The sequence below is a fragment of the Papilio machaon genome, chromosome 27 (genome assembly GCF_912999745.1).
Source record: "Papilio machaon chromosome 27, ilPapMach1.1, whole genome shotgun sequence".
NCBI classification, from domain to species: domain Eukaryota; kingdom Metazoa; phylum Arthropoda; class Insecta; order Lepidoptera; family Papilionidae; genus Papilio; species Papilio machaon.
This window is the reverse complement of record NC_060012.1, coordinates 5,141,413-5,159,390: the sequence shown is the minus strand read 5'-3', so window position 1 is coordinate 5,159,390 and position 17,978 is coordinate 5,141,413. Positions and strand designations below refer to the sequence as shown.

General features: G+C 38.5%; 1 protein-coding gene across 1 annotated transcript; it reads left to right on the top strand.

Annotated features, from left to right (window-relative positions):
- The first annotated feature begins 8,341 nt into the window (after window positions 1–8,341).
- On the top strand, window positions 8,342–16,966 carry LOC106711067 (cytochrome P450 6B5). The gene is made up of 3 exons (XM_045684814.1): window positions 8,342–9,046; window positions 15,651–16,499; window positions 16,591–16,966. Exons 1-3 carry the CDS (start codon window positions 8,554–8,556, stop codon window positions 16,755–16,757), a joined length of 1,509 nt encoding a protein of 502 aa, XP_045540770.1. The 5' UTR covers window positions 8,342–8,553; the 3' UTR covers window positions 16,758–16,966.
- The last annotated feature ends 1,012 nt before the right edge of the window (window positions 16,967–17,978 follow it).

The window sequence follows — 17,978 nt, the reverse complement described above, 5'->3', positions numbered from 1 at the left end:
ATAAAAATTCACTTAACTCTTCATAATTCAAGGACTTCATGTATGGATGAAATCATCATTACCCTTTTGTCCCCTTCCTATTTTTTTTATATAAGAACATGTCTAAAAAGCAAAGCGATCGCTGCCCATATTTAGTGACAGCACACTATGTATTACTCTTCCACACATCTCTATCTATCTAAATTAACTCCCTTCTTACGCATATCCTCTGTCACACAATTCATACATACTTTGTTCAATCTTCCTCTAATCTTTATGATACTTTACATTCAATCTCATGAAATTAAAAGTAAACATTATTCACTAACAAACTTGAAAGCTTTTTAACCGCATATTTACTTATATTTAATGTATGTACTTGTAATTATTCTGAATACAGAGAATAATTTTAATGAGATATACTGGTAGTGTCAGTGATTTTAAGATAACTTGTACGTTTGTATGTTGTTAAAGATTAATTCCGCATGAATATTTTCACACGATTACGTATAACCCGGAATGACTTCATCGCTAATTCAACAAAATGTTGTTTTGCGTATAAAATATGCTTATTATTTTATTCTTAAGATTGTTCATTTTTTAATTTAAGTAAATAAAATCAGATAATATAAATAATATGACGGTGCAATAATGTAGCAAGACACAAATGAACTTTATTTTTTTAATAGGTAAATATCTACTTAATAGATGGTTGCAAAGCTCACGACTGATGACATGCGTCCTTCACTTTGCTATCTACCACATGACGACATACAACGACCACAGTCTAATGAAGTCAGATGAACTACTACATAAAATGAAAAATAATACTCTACCACTATGTTCTGGAGAACAAATTTTAAAAGACTGGGTAACTCATAATTAATTCACAGTAGAACCACAAAGCAACAGTTGGCACTAATGTCTGATTTTCATGTTTTTTCGTTTTTGTTTTTATTTGTAGATATACTGTGGCGTCATTACTACGTGTGTACGGCCACGCAGCTTCTCAACATGTTCCACGCAAGGCTCGCCTTGACCGCGCCGGAGGCACTCCCCTCCTCAAACGCCCTCGCGACATCTTAGAAAGTCTATTACATATTTGTAAACAAAATTACGTAAATGTTTGTTTATCTTAATGTAGGAAAGTGGAACAAGAGCTTATATTTCCTTTGTTAGTTTTCGATATACAATTTATCTTGTACAAATTTCTAAATACTCAGCCAATCACAACATATTAATGCCGTGAATTTTCACTGCCTAACCTCTGATTTTTTTCTTATAAAAATTACAATACTTTTTACACATATCTTAGAAATTAAAATCACATCATCAACTCAATATACGTCCGCACTGAGGGGTTCGGAGCCCTAAGTTAGGGGTGAATAGGCCTTTGTCAACAATGCTGTTTTGTCAATCACGTTGTTTTTTCCTTCATCGTAAAAACGTAAAAAAATTGTACATGGCGGGATTCGAACACAGGACATGTAGATTACAAGTCAAGTGCTTAATCCCTGGGCCACCGACGCTCTCTACGCTTAAAATTACATATAATTGAACCGACGAAATCTCACAAATAATAAGATTACTACAATACGTGTTCCGCCACGCCTCAGTTTGCGTCACATTTGTTATAAAAGACCGATGGGACGAAAAGAGTTACATCTGTTATGGAACCTCTTGTGATATGTGACTGTTTGCGCCGCACTCGGCGACAATGCGATGCAACGGACGCGACAATTATCTGACTACATTGCCGGCACTTAACTCCGCGACCGAACACTAATTCAATCTTCGCATTAATGAATGAACCTTGTCTATATTGACAAGCGTAGCGATTAGCGAATTTGTTAATTCACCATAGAAAATAAACCATTCTCATGATATACCTGAATATTTTTTTACAATACTTTGAGTTATATTTGACGTCGTTATTTCAACTATTTTTTTATAATTTTATTTGTCACGTCCACTGAGTACGTTTTGGGTGTTCTCCGGAGGAGATGACGAACCGGGTGACACCTCGCTCGTCAAAATCGGTTCAGTTGTTTAAGCCCTAGGTCGCCAACTTATATACGCGTGAAAAACATTACCCTCTTTGTCAGTCCCATCAAGTTTCAATATAACCGCACCGTAAAACTTTCGCCTGTCCAAAGCGTGTCCCAGAGAGCTGCGCGTGCGGCGTGGGCGCCACCTGCCGGGGCCAAGGTTCAATGCCCGTTGTCATTGTGTCATATAGGACGCCCCGACTGACTCACTCCTTTATCCTATAAAGAGTTAGTGACAGGAGTAATTAAGACCTAGACCAGATTTGTATTACATTCTATCGTAATATTTACTATTCTGAGAGAAGATATAAAAAAATGGTGCGGATGTACATGTACATTTCGTTGTGCCTTATTTGTAGCATAAACATCTTGATAAAATGGAGATCTTAAGTCTTAACGCAGTTTGAAATAAGTAGTGTTTCATAATGCGCAGTTAACAAAATATATTTTCAGGGTAATTAGGACCTTACCATAAAAAAACTTAGACAGTGTTTCAAACACATTTTAGCTTAAACGTCAACCCTTTTATACCGTGACTAGCGCCCGGTGGAGATTTTTGAGTTAAAGAAATCGTATTACACTATGTAATGAAAAATAATAAATATCGCCTAGTTTACAAAAGCAAGTTGAAATACAAAGGGAGCTTCGAGGACAAACAAGTTGTTTATTTACAAGTAGGTTAACACACGAGTGTAATGAAACTGCATTGTCACCGTCATTATGTAACTCTGTACATATATACATAGCACATAGTATAATAACACTAAGTTATGTCCAAGTACAACTTAGTATTACAACTTGAAAGATTAATAACATAGCTTTGTGTTGAATGATTAATGTAATACTAGTTTAGTGCTACATGTTTACCTACTACATGGATTATACATCTTACTAATCTTATTAATATTATAAATGCGAATGTTTAGATGGATGGATGGATGTTTGTTTGAAGGTATCTCAGGAACGACTCAACGGATTTTGATGTAATTTGTCACTGATGTAGAACATTGTCTGGAAGAACACATAGGTTATAATGTTTTTTTATTCTTCGCGGACGGAGTAGCGGGCGACAGCTTGTTCTATTAATTGTAAATGTAAAATTTTTGATAAAATTACAAAATGATTGTATTTTTGTAAACAATCTTGAAATTACTGTATTTACTCTACTGAATCAGGGTAATAATGTTTATTATCTATGTACCTAAAGGACTGATATATTATGTCTCTCATCTTCAAGTCATCTTGTAAGTTAACTTGCCTTAGTTTTTCTTGTAATTAGTTTGTAGTGCCCAAATAGACACTACTGTAAGTCAGTTTACCTCGTGTTGTAGCTCTGACAACAGTCAGCAAGGTCAAAAACCAGTGTCAATTATATTTAATGTCACATCGTGTGAACAATAAAATTATATGCATATGTGACACTTAACATGAGTACAAAGGCGATACAAGAATATTTTTTATGTACATATTCTTCTTACTACTAGTTGTGCGAATAAAGAACTTAATATTCGCTCACGATTTTTGTTTAAAATCACAACCTCAAGTTTCTTATTTCAGTTGATATCGAAGTCTAAGATCGAAAATAAATGAAACATAAAATTTAAAAATTAATTCAGTAATTTCATGGAATTCGTAAACCTTACATTTTAAACATTAATAATTCTGATTAGTTATAATGAATACATTATCGAATTATCATAATTATAATAAAATATATAAAATTATGTTATTTGTAACTGACGTCCGCGACTCCGTCCGCACGAATTAAAAAAAAATAATTAGTAGCCTGTGTGTTCTTCCAGACTATGCTCTACATCTGTGCCAAATTTCATCGAGATCTCTTGACCATCCATCCATCCATCCATCTAAACATTCGCATTTATAATTTTTTTATATTAGTAAGAAGTAAGATAAATACGAATTATAATAAATTCTAAGTTATTCGACGAACATTATTGCATGAAATGCCTAATTAATTAAGAAATAACGCTGTTGCTTTTGTTTTAAAAACAAGATTAATTGTTGAAAAATGTGCTTTTAAAATAAAATTAACACACAAGTTCCCTTTGTTCCAAACTTCCCAGACTTTTTGTCTGCAATTTAAAATTGAGAGACTCGAAATAACTAAAATGTATCTTGAGTTTGTTAAAGTGAATTAACAACAACGAATTATAAAAACATAGCTTTAAAGGTTACTTTGAAACATAGAAAATATGTAGCTTTCTCAAAGCGCCAAAAAAGTGGTTGTGGGTTCAAATATTGTCGATCTTAGCTCGGATCATTCGACTATTGTCGTGAACCGAGTCCTAACATAACCCTCGACCTTATTTGGAATGGTCACAAGAGATATTTTCTAGACAGAATAAAATCACATTTTCTATTTAACGTGTATAAAATCTTGAACGACTGATTCAAAGATATCCATTGAAACATGTTTATTATACTTGTGTAGGACGACACAACCCTTCGCATCAGTATGCGCCCGAGGTCGGCAGTGGGTGTGTTATATCGGGAGTGGGAGGGGGTGGTAAGGGGACGTCTTGTACAAATAATTTTAAGTTTGAAGTGTTACAGTAAATATGAATTTATGTGCCGTTAAAACCGTTAGTGTTTTTGTACGAATATTTCGACAGTCGAAACGCACGTTTAGATTCTTATAACGATCCGATTTTAGAAATTATAATCAATTATTTGTTTCTCGTTTAAAGATACATGTAACTATATTTTGAGAATTTTACAATACAAGTCGACACGAATGAACAATTTGCGCAAAGACCGCATGACTCACACAATACATACATATAAACATATATGTACAGATAAATAATTAATTTGTTTATCCTTCGTTATGAGTCACGTCAAATTCAGGTATTTAAGAATATATTTGCTTATATCATCTAAATCAATTATGTTACAGGAGCGAGGTATATAAAAGTTTATCATTTAGATCATTTATTGTGTTTGTCACAGGAGCGAACGACACACATACATACACACACACACACACACACATATAATATATAAGTCATTACTTAAATTAAAACAAACTTAATCTTGGTAATTACGAACAATATAACGCGTCACTCTTAACAAGCCTAGTCCTATAAATTGCAACACGACGAAACATTACAAATATACCAAAGTTCTATTTTTGTTTTTTTTTGTGTTTATATCCTCAGTTCATACCCGACCCCACTCTTTAGGCTCAAGCCTACCCAATGTTAAGTATAAGGCTTTAACACAGTGTCCCACTGCACATTGGTTATTAGATTATATTTTTGTAACGGTAGTATGTTGATATATAATTTAATGCAAAATATATGAGTCATGATAATTCAGTACACAAGATATTATCGGCCCGCTAGAGTTCTTTGACTATGACTCACCTGAGGACCCATAGAAATGACAACATAAGGTTATATTATTCATTCGAAATGTTAGTTATCCTCTTAACTTATATCTTTAATTAGGATAGGATATATTTACATAAATACGAAGGACGTAAACACAAGATTAACTCCAAGTATATAATATTTATTTCTACAAAAACCTATTAAACCTAATAATTTCGATCAAATATTTCACAAGAAAGTTCAATGGTAAAATCTCAAGTTTGTAACTTGTTATGACGGAAGTAAATTGCTAACGGCAACACTCCGCCAAACGTCAGGTCTCATACTCAGGACACGTTGACAGCTGTCAAACGCACTCCTGTCAAAACTCGTACAGAGTATAAATACGGTCGCTGAGAAAAATACACTCAATATTGATACTAGGAAAAGTATAATAAAATAAAAGTTCTTGCTAAATTGCTGAAATAAAATGTTCAGGGATATAAGACCATAAATATTTTGTATGTAAAAAATAGTTTTCGTTTCAAAGATTATGTTTGATTACTGTCTTTTTAGTATTTAATTTCTTTTCATCTTTTTAGACTTAAACTAAGCATTGTCTCACACCTAATTACTGTGTGATTCGATGTTAATGGTAATTACTTGTATTTTTATTGTATGAAAAATGTTTTTGCTCGTGAAAAGTTGGAAAAATAAAAACTTATTCGTAAGCGACATCTATCGGGTCTGCTTTTAAATATTACAATGATGTCACGTAAATTTAATAGTCTGCAATAGATGGCGTGGAAATTAAAAATTAGATTAATTTTATTGTTTGGTAGTTATTGCTTCAATCTCAAATTTTAATTGAATTACGATACAAAAAATGACCTTATTTTTAGCTTCAAAAATTATGATATCTATTGTATATAATTCAAAGTTCAAAAAAAAGGGTCAAAAAGTCATTTTTATATAAAAAAAATGCAGACGTATCAACCTCTCTCATCTTGGATGTTGAAATCTAATGCTGCCTTCTTCTTCTTATTCGTACTCTTCATTACTGAAGGTCGTGCTCATCTTGAAGTGCCTTCACTGATGTGTCGACGAGCTGCTTCCACACCGCTCTGTCCGCAGCTTGTCTCATGGCGGTCGGAATGTTGAGCCCCAAAATTGTCTGGACTTGGTCAGACCAACGGATAGGCGATCGTCCCCTTGCTCTTTTACCCTCGACTTTCCCTACCACAACCAGTTTGTCCAGATTGTCTGGTTGTCTCCGGGCAATATGACCAAAGTAACTGAGGACTCGCCGGTAGCAGGTAGTGGATAGGCGAGTGCTAATCTTTAGTTGACGGAGAATGGATTTGTTGGTTCTTTTTGCTGTCCATGGTATGCGCAACATTCTCCGCCAACACCACATTTCAAAAGCATCGATTTTCTTTCGGTCGGCTGCTCGAATTGACCATGATTCTGATCCGTACAAAAATATAGAGAAGACTAAAGCACGCACTAGCCTGGTTTTAGTGGCGTTTGACACATTTCTGTTTTGCCATATCCGGGTCAGCTTGCTCATTGCTGCTTTAGCCATCTGTGTACGTCTTCGAATTTCCCCATCGCATCCGCCCTTGTTACTTATCAAAGACCCTAGGTACACGAATTCGTTTACGAACTCCAGACCTGAGAGTTCTCCTGTTCGTACAACCAGACCAGCTCTATCAACCACCATAATTTTCGTCTTGGACCTATTTATGGAAAGACCAACCATTTCACTTGCGCGCTCAACTCTATGGATGAGTTCAGCCATCTCCCGTTCTGAAGAGGCAATGCTGCCATCTATCGTTAAATAAATAAACATTAGGAGTATGTCAATTAGTGCTTTCAAAACATTTTCAATAAAAATAATGATTAAAGCATAAACCACTTAGTTATCTGCTTGAATAGTATTAATGTAAATTTTAAAGTAATTCCGCCAAAGAAATAACATCTCTCCATACAAATTTTCACCCTCCCACTTTGGATGTTTAGGGAATGAATTACATCAACAATTTTTACAGTGCTCTTCTACGTAGTTATGGAAACCTGTTAAGGAAGTCTTGTCAAAGATACGGCCCGCGATCGCAGCGTGTCACAGAAAGAAGAGTTATGTTTTTAAAGCTTTTAAACTTCATTTGCTTCTTATTTAATAAATAAAATGTTATAATAATTCAGTTCATTTTTTTTTTAATCTGGCCCACATACGAATTTGAATTTAATATATGGTCCTCTACAAAATTGAGTTTGACATCTCTGTTCTATGCTTAATATACTTGTAAAATCTCTAGATATCTATGCTATGAAAATATTTTTATTCAGAAATATTTTTAGACCTTTAGACGTCAAATTTGAAAACTAGCTCAGTCAGTTAATTATCTGTTCTGAAAAGTTTTTTTTGTTAATTTATAAGTAATTCTGCTTAAGAAATAACATCTCCCCATACAAATTTGGACTCTCATTTAACCTAATCTTTAGAAAATTCATTTCGAATAAGTCTTTTATAGTGCTTGACTACATACTCGTAGTAAAAGAAACCAACTTGTAAACTATTAAGTTTCTAGGTCTTGTGTCTTCTATGCTATGAAAAATATTTGTAGTTACAAACTTATACCCCCATTTTTACACCTCTGGAGGTAAAATAAAAAAAAGCCTGTTGTTTAGGCTCTAGGCCGACAGATAGATAAAAAAACAAACTTACATACGCGCAAAAAACATTACCCTATTTGTAAGTCAGAATAAAAAGCAGAAATTGTTAACATAATTTGGAACAATAAGGCCTCCGTTTGATGTTTTTGTGAAAAATAATTGTGCTGTAGTAGAACAAAGTATAATTATCTAACCTCTAAATAATATCTACAAATTGTTACAAAAACATCGCTTCACTTAACGTGTAAAATATTGAGATAATAGTTAATAATATGTGAGACGCCAGACTCATTGTGAGTACCGCTTGTGTTGTGAGCAAACGTGTTAGCATGACTTTTATAATTGGCCAAAATTACGATCCTAAATCACGTCTCATATCGTAATATGCGACTATATAGAAAAAACAGAACACGTATCTGATAAAACTAAAGTCATTGTGAATAATCACAATTCGGCTATATATAACCTGTTTTATTGATAATGCAGCTCAGTTGCACAGAGTCCGGGACGGAGCAGCCATGATGTATACGTACGTGGCGCTGGTGGCTACCGCCTGCTACCTGTTCTACCTCTATGTGACGAGGAACTTCAGCTATTGGAAGCAGCGCCATGTTAACGGACCGCGTCCAGTTGCACTGTTCGGCAACCTGCAGGCCGCCGCGCTGCGGAGACAGAACATCGCAGTCGTCTTCCGTGACATCTACAGGCAGTTCCCCAACGAAAAAATAGTCGGCATGTACCGGATGACGACGCCCTGTCTGCTCGTGCGGGACCTCGATATCGCAAAGGCCATCCTCATCAAGGACTTTGACTGCTTCTCGGACCGCGGCGTATCCTTCAGCGAGCGCGGCCTCAGCAACAACCTGTTCCACGCAGACACCGACATATGGCGTGTTCTGCGCAACCGCTTCACACCCATCTTTACCTCTACCAAGCTCAAGAACATGGTGTACCTGATGGAGCAGAGTGGGGACAGATTCGTGGAGTACGTTCGGCAGCTGTGCGCCGAGGGTGTAACGTATTTAAAACGTCACATAGTCTGTGCACTGCGGCGCACGCGCCGCGGGGACTGCGCGGGTTAGAGGGGCGACCCGGGCTCGGCGGGGTCGCTGCATACGTGCCGGGTGACTTGCCTGCAATCTCCTGAGAAGAGCGGTCACCGGCGTCTTAGTCTTGGTGTGATCGTTTCCGGCTAACGTTGGCGTTCTAAAGTTATTTTTTTCTACATTAATACTAATATAATTTAAGTACTTGTTCCCGTTTTAGGGAGCACTGTACGAATTTTACTGCAAGCTACCATCAAGCTAGCAATCTCCGAGCAAGCTATCGCTTGCCAGCTGCAGACATCGGTAGCTGACCTGCCGTTGCGACCTCAGCACCGACGTCTACCGAATTCCTGCGGCCGCCGCTTAGCTGCCTAGGGAGCACCCAGCTACGGTCGACGTGCACCTCCTGTCCTGCCGTTCCTTGGCCTGCCGCCGCTCATCTGTCGCTGGGCGACGCCACCGTAGATCAGCCAAAGCAGGGGAGTAATAAACGCCGCGGAAGCAGAGACTGATAGCACGTTACCCCACGACCTTATAAATTTTATGTGCCTACCGCTGAGTGCTTGGTAATATTATATATATCTTTTGTTACCACCTGAGTTTCTTTTCTCACCTCATTAGGGAGTTAGGGACCCAGGGCGCAAGGAAACCCTTTTAAGCCTTGCGGGACGGTACATTGGCGCCCTCGTCGTGGGTTAATCTGTTTCTGCTTTCGCTGTTAGTAGTTAGTTTTGCGATGTGTGATTTTGTAAAACGCTTTTTATTTTTTTTTGGTTTGCAGCAACTAGGGTGAAAGTAGTAATTCGTCATTTTTTTTATTGTGCAAATAAACAAAACCTTTAAACTAAGGTATTTTATATGTGATTTTTTTTTTTTTTTTGAATTTCCGTTGTTTTATTTTATTTTCCGTTACTGTTTTTGAATTACGTTTACATTGTTATTTTCGAGGTACCGACAAATGTTTTTGTCTTGCGCGCCGTTATCTTACCGCGCGTAAGCGTAATTGAATATAAGGCTGCGTTCACACTAGTTGCAATTTAATATTTTTTTTTTTTTTTTTGCTTTTATAATTTTGTTGTATTTTTTATCTTTATTAAAAAACCAGAGCGTTACATTAATTTAGTGTAAGAGAACGGAGTATTTATTTTTTATTATTTTTTTTTTTTTAACTTAATTTCATCTTCCGATTTTTTTTCCTTTTCTTTTCTTCTTTATTTTTTGTGCCATTTACAACTACCTACTTCCGGTTATTTTTTTTTTTAATATTTTAGTATCTCGATTAATATGGTTTATCCAATTAACTTTTCTGCTCTGAATAAGAGCGAACTTGAATACGAGGTGGCTATAAGAAACGAAATACCCGCCAACACGGTTGCGGATTTACGGAAGCAGATTAGTAAATTATCTCAATTATATCCATCCGAGAATATTCTTGTTTCGCATTTGGATCCTCCACGTGATTTGAATTGCTGTGTGGAAATTTTAGAAAGGATTATTTCAAATCTCTCTGAAGGTTCTAAAGATAATTATTTTTTGGCCAAAACTGAGAATAACCTACATCACGTCTACCATAGGCTAGGCCGGATTGACGTTAGCGACGCGCTCGCCGACCAGCATGCAAAGTGTCATGTTTTGTTTAGACAAGCGTACGACAAATTATTAACTCTTAAAACCAAGAATGTCGATCTTTCTGAGGAACCAGGCAGACCTTCGACTTTACCAGTAAATGTTACGGTAACGTGTGAAGGCGGCAGCAAAATTTCAAACGAACTTAGTAAATTGAAATATGACGGTAAATCCTGCGTACGTTCATTTATTCAGCAGGCACACGAATTTAGTGGAGCACGCGATATCCCAGGGTCAAAGTTGTTAGCTTTCGGAACTGAAATTTTCGTAGGGGACGCGTTGCATTGGTTCAGAAGCGTAAAGGAACAAGTATCTACCTGGGATGAATTAACCGTACTCTTAAAACAAGACTTCGATAAGGCTGATTACGATTATCGTTTATTAGCGGAGATTCGTTCTAGAACCCAGGGGAAAACAGAAAATATTTCGATATACTTGTCAATTCTGTCGGGCATGTTTTCACGCTTAACGAAACCTCTTACAGCCGAAGATAAGCTAGAGATTATCTTGCATAACATACGTCCTTGCTATGCTAACATATTAGCGTCATCGCCACAAATCTCATCTATCGAACAGTTAAGAATGTTATGCAGAAACTACGAGAACGTCCAGTCTCGCTTAGCACATTTTCGAGAACCACCAGCGGCATCCCATGATACGTTAGCCCCCGAGTTTTCGTACAAACAGGATCCCAACCCCTCCTTTAGTAAACAAAAGCACGATATGGATAATTCTCATAATTACAACAAAAATTATTCTCATGATGTTAAGAAATATCTACACGTTATAAATAATAGTGATCAAAGCGTAAATAATAGTGTTCCTTACTGTCCTCGATGTCGTAACCATTCACATACTTTTAGAAATTGCAAAAACACTGAAATTTTATGCTTTAAATGTGGCAACAAAGGTGTCAAGAAGCCCGACTGCCCAAATTGTAACCGAAATACGAATTCAAAAAACTAATTAGGAAGAATTGTAGTAGATCTTGTAATAAACCGAAAACTGATATTAATGATTGGAAGGAATGGTTAAAAACAGTACATAGATTTTTTAGTTTTTACAAGGCTGCTACAATTCTACAAAAAAAACCATTTCGTGATACCCGTCCGTATATTAACATAAAGATTAATGACATTACTGCGTCAGGACTCTTAGATTCGGGATCAGTAATCACTGTTATAGGGAATCACGCTCACAAGGTTTTGCTTCAACATGGCCTTAAAATTTTAACTGACGAGCCGTTGTTGGTTACTGCGGCAGGCGGACAAACGTTGAATAGTATAGGCTATATTAATTTGCCCGTAACATTCGAGAACCAATTTCACATAATTAAGGCTTTTGTTGTTCCCGAAGTCAAACCGTCACTGATCTTAGGAATAGATTTCTGGCGTGCATTCAAGTTATGTCCGAAGTACTTAGGCTCTCTTACTTTAACAGAGACACCGCTAATGGACTTAACTGAAAATAGATCGAAACATTTAATTTGTTCTTACAATCATTTAAATATAAATGAAAAGATAGTCGCAGATACCGTAATTGAAAAATTTAAAGAAATTTCGTTTGAGCATAAAGGTTTAGGCCGGACTCACGTAATAACACACCATATTGACACAGGAGAGTCGCCTCCTATTAGGCAAAGATATTACCGACTTTCTCCAGAAAAGCAGAGGATTCTACTCGAACAAGTTGATGAAATGTTGGCGTTAGACGTAGTAGAACCTTGTGAGAGTGCCTGGCAGTCTCCCGTTCTTCTGGTTACTAAGAAAAATGGCAAGCCTCGTTTTTGTCTTGACAGTCGGAAGCTCAACTCGGTTACTAAGAAGGACGCTTACAACTTGCCTTATATATCTGAAATCCTAGACAATTTACGCGATGCCCGTTTTCTTACTAGTCTTGACTTATCCAAGGCTTTCTGGCAAATACCTATCGCGGAAGAAGATAGAGACAAGACAGCCTTTTACGTTCCCGGTCGAGGAACATTTCGATTTAAAGTCACCCCTTTCGGTTTAACAAATGCACCGGCCACACAACAACGATTAGTCGATGCCCTTCTAGGTGATGTAGATCATCGTATTTTTGCCTATTTAGATGATATTATTATTGTTAGTAGCACTTTTGATGAACACGTCTCTCTGCTATCTCGTGTGTTGGACAAATTGCGTAAAGCGAACTTAACCATCAATTTGGAAAAGTGTGAGTTCTTTCGAAGTCAGCTCAAGTACTTAGGTTATGTCGTTGATGAGAACGGGTTACGAACCGACCCCGATAAAGTTGAAGCCATTCTTACTTATGCGACTCCAACTAGCAGGAAGGAGTTGAAACGATTCTTGGGTACGGCTACTTGGTATCGACGTTTCGTTCCTAATTTTAGCACAATTGCAGGGCCGCTTAATAAGCTAACTTCAAACAAAAAAAATGCTCCTCCTTTCCAGTGGACTGAGGAAGCCGATGCGGCATTTAAAAAGCTCAAGGAATGTCTTGTTTCCGCCCCAGTGCTTTCATGTCCCGATTTTGACCAGCCATTTCAGGTTCACACCGATGCGAGCAACTTTGGCATTGGAGCGATGCTAACTCAGGCTACCAACGGAATAGAAAGACCAGTTGCGTATATGAGCAGATCGCTAACAGCTGCCGAAAAGAATTACAGCATCACGGAGCGTGAGACATTGGCCGTTTTAGTTGCTCTAGAACACTGGCGGTGCTATATTGAAAACGGAAAAAGGTTCACAGTCTATACAGACCACAGTGCTTTGAAGTGGTTCCTTTCCTTGAACAATCCCACAGGTAGACTAGCTCGTTGGGGTGTACGTTTATCATCTTTTAATTTCGAAATTAAACACCGACGTGGCGTTGACAACATTATACCTGACGCTTTATCTAGAGCTTTACCGGTAGCTTCTATTGCAACGGCCAAATCATTTTCTGTAACTAAGGATGATTGGTATAGGAAAATGTATAATAATTCCCTAACTAAACCTTCAGGTTCCCCTAACTATTTCGTGAAAAATGAAACCCTTTACCGCCTTTCAAAGAATAAATGCGATCTTACAAAAGAATTTTCTTGGAAAGAAGTTGTTCCTCTCGAACTTAGGGAGGCTGTGATAGCTGAGAATCACAACAAGCCAATTGCCGGTCATTTGGGTATTTTCAAAACTTACAGACGGATCGCTCTTAGATATTTTTGGCCCGACATGTACCGAGATGTATTAAAGTACGTGGGCTCATGTTCAATTTGCCTCCAATATAAGGCCCAGAACCATGGCATCCTTGGAGAAATGGGTCGCCCTAAACAGTGTGCTCGACCATATCAAATGTTATCTATCGATCTCATGGGACCTCTTCCTATAACTCGTAAACAGAATAGTTTTATCTTGGTAATAACTTGTTGTTTTTCTAAATTTTGTCACATATTTCCACTTAGAAAAGCTACCTCACGAATTATTACACAAATTCTGGAAGAACAAATCTTCTTAATACACGGTATCCCTCAAACCATTTTACTAGACAATGGCCCCCAGTTTATAAGTAGCCAAGCCAACGATTTGTTTAGAAAATATAACATCCCTAACGTATTCTTTACGCCAAAATACACTCCACAAGTAAACACCGTTGAGCGCTATAACAGAACCATAATTACGTGTATATCTACCTTTGTGGATAACGACCATCGCTCATGGGATACGTTCATACCCAATGTCCAATTTGCAATTAACAACTCTGTGAACGAAGCTACGGGTTATACGCCATCATTTTTAGTATTTGGACGGGAGATAGTCGTTTGTGGTTCTCATTATGTAGACTCCGATTTAGGGGACGAAATTATATTTTTGCCTCGCGATATTTACGCAGAGAATCTTGGTTCGCTTAAATTGGTTTTCGACCAGGTACAGAGGGCTTTATACCGAGCCCATTTAAAGAATACGGCAAAATATAACTTAAGAAGAAAGAATTACGAGTTCAACGTAGGAGACGTCGTATATAAACGTACTTTTATTTTGAGCGACAAGGACAAATATTTTAGCAAAAAACTGGCTCCAAAATTTATTAAGTGTAGGGTAACGGAGAAGCGTTCTCCCTTAGTGTACATATTAGAAGACATGTCGGGAAAAAATCTAGGTGCCTGGCATATTAAAGATTTAAAGATCGTGTAGCTTTCTAATTCTGAGAAACTACACACCTCAAGGATTTTGATATTAAATCAAAATCCTTAGGGCGGAGAGGGGGTATTGTAACGTATTTAAAACGTCACATAGTCTGTGCACTGCGGCGCACGCGCCGCGGGGACTGCGCGGGTTAGAGGGGCGACCCGGGCTCGGCGGGGTCGCTGCATACGTGCCGGGTGACTTGCCTGCAATCTCCTGAGAAGAGCGGTCACCGGCGTCTTAGTCTTGGTGTGATCGTTTCCGGCTAACGTTGGCGTTCTAAAGTTATTTTTTTCTACATTAATACTAATATAATTTAAGTACTTGTTCCCGTTTTAGGGAGCACTGTACGAATTTTACTGCAAGCTACCATCAAGCTAGCAATCTCCGAGCAAGCTATCGCTTGCCAGCTGCAGACATCGGTAGCTGACCTGCCGTTGCGACCTCAGCACCGACGTCTACCGAATTCCTGCGGCCGCCGCTTAGCTGCCTAGGGAGCACCCAGCTACGGTCGACGTGCACCTCCTGTCCTGCCGTTCCTTGGCCTGCCGCCGCTCATCTGTCGCTGGGCGACGCCACCGTAGATCAGCCAAAGCAGGGGAGTAATAAACGCCGCGGAAGCAGAGACTGATAGCACGTTACCCCACGACCTTATAAATTTTATGTGCCTACCGCTGAGTGCTTGGTAATATTATATATATCTTTTGTTACCACCTGAGTTTCTTTTCTCACCTCATTAGGGAGTTAGGGACCCAGGGCGCAAGGAAACCCTTTTAAGCCTTGCGGGACGGTACAAGGGGCAGGAACCGCAGTTGCACCGGCTTATCCAGCGCTACACGGTAGCCACCATCTCCGCTTGCGCGTTCGGTCTCGACTTCGATACTATCGCCGACAAGATGCACGTGCTGCAGAAGCTCGACAACGTTATTTTCTCGCCATCATTCATCGACGAAGTGGACATGATGTACCCGGGGATCCTAAGGAAGCTCAACATAGATATTTTCCCGAAGGATTTATCAAAGTTTTTCGACACGCTAGTGACGACGGTGGTGAATCAGAGGAAGGGCAAGCCAACCAACAGGAGAGACTTCATGGACCTCATCCTGGAGCTACGACAACAGAGCGAAATCCAGGGCCCCAAGCGCTCGGTGGAGGAACAGCAGCGCACTCTGGAGCTGACGGACGATATTATCGCCGCTCAGGCATTCGTGTTCTATGCAGGCGGGTATGAGACCAGCGCTAGTACTATGTCCTTCATGATGTATGAGCTGGCGCGCAACCCCGACATGCAGGAGAGAGTCATACAGGAAGTAGACGAGGTATTGAGGAAGCACGACGGCAAGGTAACCTTCGAGGCGCTCAACGAGCTCAAGTATATGGAGCAGGTATTCGACGAAACACTCCGCCTGTACCCCATCGTGGACCCGCTGCAGCGGCGCGCGCAGCAGGACTATCGGATCCCCGGCACCGAGTTGACCGTGAAGAAGGGCCAGATGGTGTTCATATCAGCGGGCGGCATACACCGCGACGAGCGATACTACCCCGACCCGGAGAGGTTCGACCCGGACAGATTTTCGCCAGAGAACTCGAGCAACAGACATCCCTGTGCCTACCTGCCATTCGGAGCCGGGCCCAGGAATTGTATCGGTATGTGTCTACAATTTAATTTATGCTACCAAGTACCTATGTAATACTGTGTAAAACCGAAGGTTAAATTAAACTTTTTGTTTTGTTATAGGCATGCGATTTGCTAGAGTTCAATCAAAAACATGTTTGGCAAAGTTCTTCTCTGCGTTCCGAGTGTCCGGGGCGCCTGAAACGTTGCGTGAAGTACGGTTCGTGCCCAGAAGGTTCATCCTGGCATCCGAGGCGTTCAAGCTTACCATTACACCGAGGAAATTATAAATATCTTGTTGCTGTTTAAATTTCTAAATGTCACTGAAAAATTATGTACAAATATTGTGATATCTCTAAGGAAATTAACGATACACAAATGATAACGTCCATTTTAGTAAAATAAAACTGTTGTGAATTTTTTGCACTCGGACAAATATTAACACAGTCTGATGAAAATTATTAATGACCTCACTACATCCGTACATAGATATTATTTTTGGAAGGTTTAACATATAAATATATGATTATTATACATTACTATGCATTGTGTATTTTATTATGTCATTGTTTGTAGTCTGGACGTATGTACCTATTGCTAACATATGTATGTATGTGTTACATCTTATCATTAGTATTCAAACTTATCTCTTGTTAAAAAAACCGAATAATCACATACTACTAGCAGTTGCCCGCGACATCGTCCGCGAGTCTTATAAAATTAAGTATTTTTTTATATCAAAAGATGGCAAACATAAATACATATGTAAATCGAAAATCGAAAAACACATTGGTACATGGCGGGATTCGAATCCAAGACCTGCAGATTGCAAGTCAAGTGCTTAACCCCTGAGCCACCGACGCTCAGTCCGTCCGTTGCAAATGCAGATGCGTTGCCTACCTTTAATTAACGGAGAAGGGGGGGAACGCACAGAAAGATATTTCCCCTTCTTATGCGTCCCCTCTTCCGACAAATCCACTTCCCCTTTCCATCTTTTCCTTATAAGAAAAGGGTGGGAAGGGAAAGAGGACTAAAATTAGGCCTCCGGCACCACACTCATTAGACTGTACGCGGAATTGCTTCCACTTGACGCCTGTCTTCTGTGTGGTCGTGGTATTGCACCGGTCGACCCGGCCAATTCGTGCACCCAACAAATATTGTTGTTGGGGGACCCAATACTGAACCGATTTCCTTGTCACTGTTTGGAAGCTACACTATCTCAGTAGTAACAGTAATTACTGTAATATTTCGTTATTAAAATCTTCAAGTTACTCTGTGTGTCTGTCTGTCTGTTTCGATGAACCGATTTAAATGAAATTTGATACACAGATAATTTGATACAATTGAATTTTATATAGCAGCAATAAACCAAAGATTTTTTGTAAAATGTTAGAAGATTTTTTAAATTTTAATAACATTTCTTTTTTCCCACAAATTTATTATCTTATTTCCTATAAAAACATTGAATTTAAAAAACAATTAAACAAATAAAACATATCCGTATGAGTTTG